The sequence below is a fragment of the Sceloporus occidentalis genome, unplaced genomic scaffold, assembly GCF_023333645.1.
Source record: "Sceloporus occidentalis isolate IW3139 unplaced genomic scaffold, rSceOcc1.0.p SCAF_1, whole genome shotgun sequence".
In the NCBI taxonomy this organism is placed as follows: domain Eukaryota; kingdom Metazoa; phylum Chordata; class Lepidosauria; order Squamata; family Phrynosomatidae; genus Sceloporus; species Sceloporus occidentalis.
In genome coordinates, this window is record NW_028316981.1 from 118991798 (window position 1) to 119004439 (window position 12642).

Here is a 12642-nt window from a genome sequence, read left to right on the forward strand (position 1 = left end):
GTAACAGAAACAAACCTTCCTGAGAATGGCAGTTAAATTTTATAGGCACCGAAGGCACATAGGAGACCATCACATGGGGGGAAATCAGGGATTCAAAAGGCATTTTCCCAGCAAATTCACATGATCGTGGTGAAGATTTTCAGATGATGTCATGATCAGAGAGGACTTATCCCAAGAAGAGCTAGGAATGCTCCAGCATTCCCCATGAATGAGATAAGTCCTCTCAGATCACAATGTGTGTGAAAATCTTTGCTGCGATTGTGGTATGCCTTTTACTCCCAGCTTTTCCCTCTTGTGTGATAGTCTCCTTACATACAAACTTTCTGTTATTATGCAGATATACCCCAGTTAATGAAGCAGATGTGTTCTTGGGTATTATGTTTTTAATTGAAAATTTGGTATCGGAGGCAGAAACAATATGGAAAGAATAGGGCTAAGTTTCTATACCACAAAAAACAAAGAGCAGTTTAATAGTTCAGGAAACTTTTAATTCAAAATTAACAACCTGCACGTGTGAAATGAAAACGCCAGGGCAGGTAAGCCTTGCATAACTAATTTAAAACATTTTAACCTTCTAGAGACCACTTCTAAGGCTATACTATCACACACATTTTTGCCCCATGCTATAGAATCCAGATGCAGCCCAAATTAGAATTAGAAGTCTCTTTTATTAAAGCTGTGCATTCAGCTCCTGAGTGAACAAGGCTGTGTCAATGAGAAGCAGGAAGGAACTTTGTTGCAGTTTTTCATCACAGCTGTGCTAGTAGGCAAGAGGGGGCTGGGGACATCATCCTCTTGCATCCTGATCACCTTTTGGTAGGTTTGGGGGGATCAGGCCAGAGACATTACTTAGTTAAGTAACTGCCATAAGATATTGGCAGTCATCTTTAGCTCTTTGTTTCCCTGGTCTTTCCTTGCTATAACCTCCCTTTCTTGAAACAGCTATATCTTTTCCAGAGGAGTGGTAGGAAGGCACACAGAACAATAAGTTCCAGTTGTGAATTTCCATAATCTTGTCTTCAATATAAGCATTCTCCCTCAAACAGGGCTATGGAAACCTCTCAAATTTCATTGTGTTACACAGAATCTCACCAGCATTCTTAACCAAACTAAATTCTATAGTGAATTGCAAGTTGTGTACACACACACACACCATCAGTTTCACAGGTGGAAATATACATGTATTTTGAATTAAAACTGTTTTAATTATGTATTTCTTTACACATTTAAAAAAAAAATGCATTTAATGTATCTGTTGTAGTTAACAGCCGTTGAGTCAACTCTGACTCATGGTGAACTGCCTCAGAAAACCCTCAGACATGTTGGTTCTGTTTCTTTTAAAATAATCCAAAAATAATATCTTCCAAAAAAAGCTGGCTCTTTATAAAATCTAATTAATTTGAAAAAGGAAATGCTGCAATAAAAGAATATCATTATCTGATAAGAAATCTGTAATTAAAATCCTTTTTCATATGAAAAATTGCAGAAAAATGGAATCTAACCCTAAATCATTACAAAAATCTAACTTTTGCCATATATCTTAATAGATATTTTATTTAAATTTTTTGACCCTTATACTGATGTTTGTAACATCAGATGTTTGGTCTCAGAAATTTACAATCATTTTTAATGTCCTGATGATGATGATGATCTATGATAACATAAACAACCAATTAAAAATAATTTTAATTGGTTGTTTATGTTATCATAGATCATCATGATAACATAAAAATTATGAATTTTGGATCCCACAAAGGCTATCAAGAATCTATATTATTAATGCAATCCCTTGTAATAGAACATGTTCTTCATGCTATTTAATCCACAAATTCTACCAAAAGATGCCATTTCAGATTTAGTAGGAGATGGGGAGATAGTTCAGCTGTAGCACCACTCTGTAGGGAAGATACATAAGAAAGTTAATTAAATCTCATACAGTTTGAGGACATCTGTTAGGCTTATTTTCTATTTCTTTCATATTATCTGGACTCACCCAAACAATACTAACAACGCATCAATAGTTGCTGTCTGGCTCTCTGGCTGTCCCTCTCTTTCACACACACACACACACTTTTAAATCAAAAGAATTAGTTCTTTTGACACAAATATAACTGGAGGATTTAATTTCTGAATTCTGTGCTCCTAATGATGCTTCTTCCCTTTTCATTTGTTGCTGGCTTTTTCCTTCTCAGAGGAGATGATCACACCAGGGCCAATTCAACAGTAATCATGTCAGTAAAAAGAAAAAGGAATAGTAGTGCTATAGCGTTCAATATTTTCACACGGTTGCACTCTTGCGTGAAAGCTCAAAAATCCCGCAATTGGTTTTTGCACATACCTGGGAATGAATTGATATTATTTGGGAATTGGTCGTTGTGGGCATGAGTTTCAATTTTGAATTTCCCGGCCTGCTTCCTGCAGCCCCTTAAATGTTTAAAGTCCCTGGCAGCTGCTTCAAAAATGAGCAATACCCAGACGATTCCCTTTAAAAATTAAATGTCCCTGGCTGCAGTCCACAGCTGCAGCCACCTGAGTGAGGCCAGTTCCCTTTTACATGTCCCTGGCTGTTGCCTGCAGCCACTTCAACTTTGAAAGATCCCCAACCAGTGCTGCCCCTTTAAAATGCCTGGGTTTAAATAAGGATAAGATATAGATATATAATAGTTAAAAAAGAAAGAAAAAAGAGGAGAATATTGGTGCAGTACAGACTGCACAAAAGCGCTGTGCTGGCATCAATTTTAGGGTTAGGGACCACGTGGCGACCACACGGTCCCTAACCCTAATATGTGCCAGCAGTGCAATAATGGCGGTGTCCAGTGTACATGGGCGCCGCCATTATGATGTAACGGATGCATAGTGTCCACACATCGCGCCATGCCAGTTATGTCTTGGTGCACTCGTGACATAACTATGGTGGTGTAAAAAGAACTCGGTTTTTCCAGGTTCTTTTTACTCTGGAGTGACGGCACGCAGTTGGGGGCTGCGCCGTCCCTCCAGAGTAAAAACAGGCGCTTACAGACTGCCGTTTTGTGGCAGTCTGTACTAGGTCATTGTCAGTTATGTGAAGAATTATGGAATAATAAGCAGTTAATAGCACACCAATATACATCTACATGGATCGATAACATGATTATTTCACCATTGTTGGTTTCATATATCTATAGGTTTATCTACATGTATATTCTTTGTACTTTTTCTTTTTCTTTTTTCTTCTATTTCACCAATTTAGTCAATATAGAAATTTAATAAAAATTATTTAAATAAAATAAAATAAAATGCCTGGGTTTCTTCACGACTAGCTTTCACACCCTACCAGTCATGCTTTAATCATGGTATTGAGAAGGCTATTCAAGGGATATCTCATGAATAGTTTATTGCCTTTTAATTCCTGGCTCTTCCTGGGATAATTGAATGTGATGTTGTCTGAAAATTTGATGCACCATCGTGCAATTATCCTGGAATTTCCCTTTCCCCCCCCCTGTTTTCCTCCATGTGATAATCTCCCTACTTACCTTGCCTTTCTGCACTCAGTTTTTCTGCTAATCTGATCGTTTCCTCCACTCTTCTGTCACTTGCTTCACACCTCTGAGCAATATTTTCTATAGTTCTGAGCTCTGCTAGAAATTCATTCTTCGCCTCTTTGATCATTAGAAGGGCTGTTGAAACATCACAGGTATCTTGTGTAAAGCTGAAATTCAGTTTCTTGAGCTCTGAAATCATGGCAGCATCTGGAAAGGGAAGGGCAGGTTTTGTGTTTGCTCGAAACAAAGCGGCTTTGTTTGTATTGTAAGTACAGTGAACCCTCCACATTCACTGTGCTTAGGGGCACAGGGCCTCTGTGAAAGTAGGAAAATCTCAATTTTTTTAAAAAAAAATCACTTTTTTTTACCTGAGAGAACTCCAGGGCAACTCTATGGTCAACATCTGTTGGAAGCTAACCATAGAATTACGCTGGAGGACCTACAAATGCTTAGAGAAGTGTTCTCTCTAGGAACTTCTAGGTCCTCTAACATGACTTTTGGTGGGAGCTTACCATAGAGTCATGATAGAGGACCTAGAGATTCCTAGACAGAACATATTAATCCTGTTAAACATATTAACATATTAATCAAATTAATAAATAATCAAATCTGCAAAAGTCAAATCTGCAAATGTGGAAGATCAACTGTAATTAGGTGTAGAGAGGAAACTTTGAACTGCATGTCTTGTTTTCATCTCTATATTCCCTGCTCAATTTAACTCAAGACTTTTCTGCTTCTTGCCCTCAGAGGTCACTTCCCCCTTCTCTCCAAAAGTTAGTATTAAGTGTTTTACAACCCTTTTTATGAGAAAGAAGCATCCATGAAGTTTCTCAGGATGCCTCATACATGCACACATGAAAGTTAGCATTAGGGACTCTTTTACTGAAGTATAGGTAACTTTGGGCCCAAACAGACTTTGGAAGTGCTGTTTAAATTATGGTAAATCCTAGTAATAAATGTAAAGTTTGTTTTTTAAAATGTTGCCTGAGCATCTTGTATATTTCTATTCTGCTTTATACCAGAGGATCATGTTGCACTGGGCCACACTGCACTCTGCTTAATATAAATACCAATATTTCCTACAATTTAATCAGCACTCCACCCCAACACTGGATCCCCACTCCTTCTAGAACAATTTCATAGTCAGAGGTTTTGAGTTGTGGGGAAGGGAAACATTACAGCACAAACTGAATTTAAACAGAGAACATCCAATACAATAACATTCATAAAATAAAATATTTTTAACCATTTAAATATGGGCCTGATGCTTCCCTCTATTCAGTCAGGCACACAGTACCTGAATCAAGCATTGTGATGACCTTGTGTTTACTAGAAGCATTGCAATGGAGCCAGAGCTCGCAAGGTCAAAGCCCCAAGACTTTTTGACCAGCAGGGACTATGACATCACCTACCACTCCTTCAAGCTTCTCTTTCCACTCTGGATTTCATTGCAATCCTTTCAATAGGTGGAAGGGAAGTGGATTTGGCCTAGCAAAAATTTAATGTTATAAGTTATATCTCTTGCAGTCCAAATCTGTCTGTGGCTTCATTTCAAATGAGCAAGATCAATTAGATTTACAAAAGACTGCTGATAGAAATTTTTTGTGTGTGTTTTAGAAAACAATTTTTGTTTTGGACTACTTCTTCTTCTTCTTCTTCTTACATTACATGTGTGTTTCCTTGGTGTAGCAGTATGAGTGTTGGAGACCAGGGTTCAAATCCCTACTCAGCGATGGAAACCTACTGGGTGACCTTAGGCAAGTCACACTCTCTCAGCCTCAGAGATATTCAAAGGCAAACCCCCTCTGAGCAAATCTTGCCAAGAAAAACCCATGATAGGTTCACCTTAGGATCACCAGAAGTCAGAAATGATTTGGAGACACAGAACAACAACAAAGTGGCTAATGGAATTGTCATGATGAGGGCCTGAATATCTAAATGTACAGTACCACCATCTTACTGTTTTACATAGTTTTCCAGAGGGACCAGTTCCTTTCTAGTGTAATTTCTGACATCCAGAGATGAATAAACTAGTAAAGGGGATCATTTGTTCTTGCTCATCCTTTCATAGGTTCGATTGCTTGTTCTGTTCCTATAACTTTTAATGTCAAAATATTATCCTTTCCTTCTCTTATCCCAGTGCCCCCTCCTTACTGCTTCCATCACTTGGTTCTGAAATGTACGATTAGGCTGCTTGACCCTGTCCCTTGTACCCACATTGTGAGAGAAGAATGATATCAATTATGAGACAGCCAACAACGAGAGGCAAGAGCACAGGTATGCCATTTCTCCTCCAAGAGCCCTTCCAGAGGAATGGAGTGAAGACTGACTTGCCTGCAAGGAGACAGAAAGATATTCGAATCAGTTATGGCCTAAATATCTTAAAGGCAACAGATCCCATCTGATCTTGAAAAGTTAAGCAGGGTCAGCCCTGGTTAGTGCTTGGGCGGGAGGCTGCCAACAAATACCAGGTGCTGTAGTCTATATTGCTGCAGGAACTGGAAGAACAACCTCTGAGGATTCCTTGTCTAGGGAAACCATATGAAATTCGTGGGGCCAACACAGGTTGACATGCAAGTTGAACATGCATTCATGCACAGACCCACACCTGGTTGAATGTCAGCTCTGGATAAAATGAATGAATGAAAGAATGAGATTTTATTTATATACCGCCATTCCTTCGATCACGGCGGTTTACAAGATACTAATAAAATACAATACAGTACGAAACAAATTACAAATAGAAATTAAAACAGCAAAAATCCCCCATATTAAAACCGTACAATACAATACATCATTAAAAATCCATCATTCATTCCAGATAATTAAAACCAGTAAAGTCAATAAAACAATCTAATAATACAACACGCAATACACAGGAGAAGATGACAGTCAGGACATGTGGGGAAAGGCTTGGCGAAATAGGTGAGTCTTGAGATTTTTCTTAAATGACTCCAGGGAGGGGGCCAAGCGGAGCTCATCAGGGAGAGAGTTCCAAGACTGTGGGGCCACAGCAGAAAAAACCCTTTGTGCAGTCGCTACGTATCTCATCTTGGGAACTCTAAGTTTTTTCCCACCTGACCTAAGAGTGCGGGGTGGATTATATGGGGAGAGGCGGTCCTCCAAGTACTCTGGGCCCAAGCCATTTAGTGCTTTATAGGTAATGACCAAAACCTTGTATTGGGCCCGGAAGCGGATTGGCAGCCAATGCAGATCTTTCAATATAGGTGTTATGTGGCTGGCCCTGGAACTACCAGTGACCAGCCTTGTGGCCATATTTTGAACCAACTGCAGCTTCTGAGTTTGATACAAGGGTTGCCCCATGTGGAGCGCATTACAGAAATCAAGTCGAGAGGTTACCAGTGCATGTACCACTGTTTCAAGGTCCCCCCAGTCCAGGTAGGGACGCAGCTGGCGTATCAGCCGAAGCTGGTAACAGGTACTTCTAACTGTCGCATCCACCTGAGGAGTCAGGTGAAGCGACGAGTCCAGAAGCACCCCCAAACTGCGAACTGTATCCTTCACGGGGAGCGTGACCCCGTTCAGGACAGGTGGACACATTTCCTTCCCAGGACCGGGAGAGCCTATCACAAGTACCTCCGTTTTCTCTGGATTCAGGCTGAGTCTGTTTTCCCTCATCCAGCCCATTATCGACTCCAGACAGGCATTGAGCGGAGAGATGCCAGAGCTTATATGGAGACAATCTATGTGTAATACAGAAGAGAATCTACAGTCTTCCAGATTTTGCAGTACTGCAACTTCTATGATCCCCAATGACTGTACAGTTGTCCCTTCTTATACATGGATTTTTTTAATACACGGATTCAAGCATACACGGTTTGAAAATATTTTTAAAAAGTATAAATTTCAAATATCAAACCTTGATTTTCCATTTTTTATAAGGGACACCTTTTTGCTATGTCATTATATTCAATGGGACTTGAGCATCCACGGATTTTGTTATCCACGGGGGATCTTGGAACCAAACCCCAGCATATAACAAGGGCCCACTGTATTGGATAAGGCTGTTGGAGTCCAACAAGATCTGGAGGGCCATACGCTGTGGGCCTGCTGTATGCAGAAGAACCAGCAGAGGGCAGCAGTGCTCAAGCAACACCATACCTGTAACAAAGTTAACATCAGGGCTTGATTGTTTAGCGTGGGGTTTTGGTTCCTCCCTTTTAGAAGGAAGTGGGATCTTGTCATAGTTGTTTTCTTCACTGAAGCTTTCATATTCATCTGTTTAGGGAGATGGGAAGGGGTTAATTTTGGAAAAATTCAAACATGAAAAAACTGGCAAAGGGGGTCTGTGAGAAGACAGTTTATCACTGAACCATTTGTTCTTCCTCACCCTTTCCCAGGCTTGCTTGGTTGTTCTGTTTTTGTAACTGCATGCAGATAACACCATAGTACTAGCAGAAAATAGCAAAAACCTGGAAAGATTATTGAATAAATTCAAGAGGGGGGGGGGAGCAAAGGCAGGCTTATAGTTAAACCTTAAGTAAACAAAAATAATGACCACAGATGATTTACATAGCTTTGAAATAGACAGTGAAGACATTGAAACAGTTTTAAGGTTTTCCATACCTTGGCTAAGGCTGCGTCCACACTGCAGAAATAATGCAGGTTGAAATCACTTTAACTACCATTGTTCAGCCCCATGGAATTCTGGGATTTGTAGTTTGTGGTGGCACCAGAGCTCTGACAGGAGGACTAAATGATTTCCAAAATGACAGTTCCCAGAATTACATAGCATTGAGCCATGACAGTTAAAGTGGTATCAACCTAGATTATTTCTGTAGAGCCCTAGTAATTAATCAGAATGGAGACTGCAATCAAGAAATCAGAAGAAGACTAGGACTTGGAAGGAAGCTATTAAGGAACTAGACAATATCCTGAAGTGTTAAGATATATCACTGAGTACTAAAGTTAGGATTGTTCTTGTTATTATTTTTCCCATTTCTATATGATTGTGAAAGCTGGACAGTGAAGAAAGCTGACAGGAGGAAAATCAACACATTTGACATGTGTAGGAGAAGAGTTCTACACATACCATGGACTGCTAAAAAGACAAATAAATGGATTCTAGAGCACATCAAGCTTAAATTCTCCCTAGAAGCCAAGATGATTAAACTGAGACTGTCATACTTTGGACATATCACAAGATGACATCTCACCAGAAAATACACTAAGGCATGGTAAGGTAGAAGACAGTAGCAAAAGAGAAAGACCATATTTTGGATGGATACACTAAATCAAGGAAGACCCTGAGTCGGCAAGACCTGAGCAGGGCTCTTGATGATAGGGTAACTTGGAGGTCTTTCATTCTTGGGTCACCATAAGTCAAAGACAACTTGATGACAGTTACTATATATACTCATGTGTATGTCTAGAAATTTTAGTCAAAAAATTGACCCCAGAAATCTGGGTTGACTTATCCATGGGCCAATGCAAATACTATACTTTAACTCTTACTTTAAAAAGGTACCATCTCCTGGTGAAAGGCAAGAGCATCATCTCTCCTGGAAGAACTGACTCCATTCTCTTCTCTCTTCCATATAGCCTTTAGTATGAGCTCAAACAGTTATGCCTCCTGGCATTTTTTTCATTTGCTTCCTCTTTTAGATCCTTTGTTCCATGCCCCAAAGTTTTACACTCAGCTTATCTGTGGTCATTTGAAAATCCAGAATTTTAGCCCCCAAACCTGCCTTCAACTTATACATGAGACCAACTTATAGTGGAATATATACAGTACTAATAACCAGAGGTGTATAGAATGAGGCGTTGGTGTGAGCTTGTCTAGTGATGTCCTCCACTGCACTCCTCCCCTGCTGAAGAATAAAGTCTCACATACTCTTCAACTGTCCAAATTTGGCAGAGCCAAACCTAATTAATCCTTTACTGTGCCACTTTTTAGCTGCTTTTAAAATATCTCTCATCCTCCTTCCACTTTCACTTTTTGTCCTTAGCTTAGTTCAGTTGCTGCAAACTGTGTTCAAAATGCAAAAATAGTTGGCACTCAGTTAACTCAACAGAGGAAAAAGGAGAGGAGAGGGCTGAATCCTGTCCTTCACAGTAGGCTCAGTCAAAGGTGAGCTCTTCTAGCTTGTGTTTTGTTCCTTATCCATCATTTCTGTCATCTTGATCACATTCTGATGTTGCTTGGCCATACGTGCCCCATCTGTGAAATGTTGGAGGGTATCAGGGACATAGCCGGGGGGGGTCCTTGGGGTCCGGACCCCCCCTTCCATTAGAAAAATGAATGGTGCGTGCTGCTGCGCCACCACACCCAAGCCCCATTATAATGGTGGCACTTAGTCTGGACCCCCCCCCCCTTTCCTAAAATCCTAGCTACATCCCTGAGGGTATGCTCTCAGCTTCCTCTCATAATTGCTGTTTGAATAATACACATCTATGACTCCTAATCTGGTGCTGATTTTCTCTTTGCCCTGCTTCAAATTTGCTGCCATTATACCATTATAAGTTCATCTTCTTAAATCTCTGTTGAGTTCATCTGTCATTTTGCTTGGAATCTTTTATGGAGAAATTCAATCCTAAAGTTGTCTGTAACCAGAAAAAAAAATCCTCTCTAAGAAGAGGTGGTTGAGGTGGGTTCATGATCTTTCAAGGGTTGGTCAATGTGTCCAGGGCACATCCAGCTTCTGCTACAAATTAAGGGCCCCGTTTTCTCCTGAACATGGATCTTCAGGGAAGGATGTATTTGTTATTGAAATTAGATTAGACCACTTTCATAGCTGCTTGACTATTCTAATGATTTTCAGCCACACTAGACTGTTTTGGCATAGCATCCATAGCTGTTTACTTATTTCTTTACTATCCAGATGCAAAAGGGGACAGGACTTCTACACCTTTAATAGTTCTGTAGCATAGAGTAAAAAGAGTACACCACACTAAAACAAAAAGCCTTTTATTTGTAAAACAATCAGTCCCCAAACACCTGCTGGAAGAGAAAGGACACCAGCTGGTGAAAGGACAGGAAAGAGCCAGCTTAGCCTTCCTGAGAAGGGAGTTTCAAAACCTGAAAACAGCCATGGAGAAGGCCCTGTATTTCCACCAACTGTGCCTGTGAGTGCAGTGTTCTGCCAGCTACACCTGCTGCAGTTCTTTCTTCTGCATCGCAGTTTATGGTGCAGGAGCCGTGCTCTATTTTGCATTTGGCCATCCATATAGATAATGGTTTTCTCCACAGAGAAAGGAAGGCAAACCTGGAGCTTACCTAGCTATGTTCCCTCCTCTCTTCCCCAACCACTTGCAACTTTCCTGTTGGAGCTGACAATCAAGTCCACCAGCCACAGGTCTCAGCTTTTAATCCTGCTCTGGCTGTGCCTTCCCTATAGACAGCAGTATAAAAACATACCACACTACTCAACAATGCACTATAGTATTAAACATAGCACATCCAGACCATTCTGCCATATGTCAAAACCCATCCTCCCTACCCCAAATTTAATTACCTTCCACATTTTCAGTCTTCTCTATGGGCTTAGCTGGGAGAGGACGCCAACTCCCATATGGGAGATCCGCTCCCCTGCTTGGTGCTTCTGTGTCATCATACATGGGTATACACTTCAGAAAGGGAGCTGCTCTGGATGGATTAAAACAGAGCCTTTCCTCTTCCTTTTATGGCATTTAGGGTTCTTTCATTTCTTTATTGGTTCTATATTTATTCTGTTTTCCTATGTTTCTGTTCCTTTTTTGAGAGGGACAGTTTCTGTACCCTGGCAAGTACTACAGCACCTGCAAATAGAGTTGCTACCTGCACATTTAATGGTTGTGTAGAAGAGGCATTTCAGCAGCTGTTGCATATTAGCTAGTTGTGTGACAAGCAACAGCTGCTGAAATTCCCTCTTCTACACAACTATTAAAACTACAGGAGCTGTCTCCAGTTTTTACTCTGGCAGCCTTGCCTATAACTACAGTAACATCCAAAATCCAGAAAACAGTGATACCTTTATTGGACCTCCCAAAATGTACATAATATATGTTGTGACATATATTTTGTTCATTTTGGTTGGTTCAATAAAGGTATTACTGTTTTGTGGGTTTTGGATGATATTGCACTTTGCTATACAGCCAACATGGCTTTTCCTGGATACGTTTCCTTTAAGTAAATGGTTCAGGCACTGCTTGTAATTTTGCCCTTACAATCTTTTATAAAATTATATAAAATCTTAATAGTCAACCCAGACACAATGGCCTAGTGCAGCTACCCAAAGAGATCTCAAAATAGCGGAACGTCTTGGGCAGGTGTGTCCTTAATGAATCCGAGATTGTGGGGCACTCTCTACTTCCTCATGTGGTGATGTGCAAGAAGTATTTTTGGTTTCTGTGGAGGAAGAGAGCACTGGGGATTTTGGCACTTGCAGACAGAGGTGTCCTAGCAAGATCCAACTGTGCAGCTCCACCAGCTTTCCATTGTTATCATATTTTTTGTGATAAGAAGAAACAAGGAAGAAATTATAGGAAAACATAAGTGGGTTAGAAGATGACATTTTCTGGACCCCTGTATAACATTTCAAGTTTGAGACAAGGCAACTGCACAATAAACCTCATCTGGAAGTACTTATAATTCTGTTCTTCAAGTAATTGCTGTGTTCGCAAATATATAAGCCAAACCCCAACCTGGGTAATTTCATAGGCGTTTACACTCACCCCAACTGCATTTGATGCAGTTTGCAGGGAGACCACCAAAAAATCCACTTGACCCGGTGCATCTGGCACCAGGTCATCTACCTCATCTCTTGCAGTGCCACAACAATCTGGATCTTTGGTAGTGAGAACTCACTACTGGATTGGATCAATCTGAATCACACAGGATCATTTTGAAAATGGAGGCACCTGCATTTTCAAATTATCTGGTTAGTCCACCACCTTTTCCTCCTCCCTCCTCCTTTCTCCTCTTTGTCTCTCCTTCCACCATTGCATCCTCCTTTATCCTCCTTCCTCCTCTCTCCTCCTCCCTTCTACTCCTCTTCCTCTCCCCCCTGTACCTGCCACGTCTTCCGTTGTCCGCTTCCCTCCTCTTCCTCACCCCCCTCCTACCATGATCGAATCTCTTGTGGCATTTTATTTCTATCCCCCCTCCCCACGAGTCTGAATG

At 40.7% G+C, this 12642-nt stretch overlaps 1 protein-coding gene across 1 annotated transcript; it reads right to left on the reverse strand.

The window, feature by feature from the left end:
- Positions 1 to 1743: 1743 nt before the first annotated feature.
- On the reverse strand, positions 1744 to 11099 carry LOC149322020 (uncharacterized). The gene is made up of 5 exons (XM_089506810.1): positions 10997 to 11099; positions 7644 to 7760; positions 5739 to 5855; positions 3513 to 3728; positions 1744 to 1895 (listed from the first exon to the last, which is right to left on the reverse strand). The coding sequence occupies exons 1-5, from the start codon at positions 11097 to 11099 to the stop codon at positions 1879 to 1881; spliced, it is 570 nt and encodes a 189-aa protein (XP_089362936.1). The 3' UTR covers positions 1744 to 1878.
- Positions 11100 to 12642: the final 1543 nt, after the last annotated feature.

What these genes read in the sequence shown, in the direction of transcription:
- LOC149322020 (XM_089506810.1), bottom strand. Translation starts at nt 11,099, where the DNA reads ATGTATGATGACACAGAAGCACCAAGCAGGGGAGCGGATCTCCCATAT. An exon ending in TGATGTTAACTTTGTTACAG is followed by an intron (nt 5,856 to 7,643) that starts GTATGGTGTTGC and finishes GTCTCCTTGCAG; the next exon opens with GCAAGTCAGTCTTCACTCCA. An exon ending in TATCATTCTTCTCTCACAAT is followed by an intron (nt 3,729 to 5,738) that starts GTGGGTACAAGG and finishes TTCCCTTTCCAG; the next exon opens with ATGCTGCCATGATTTCAGAG.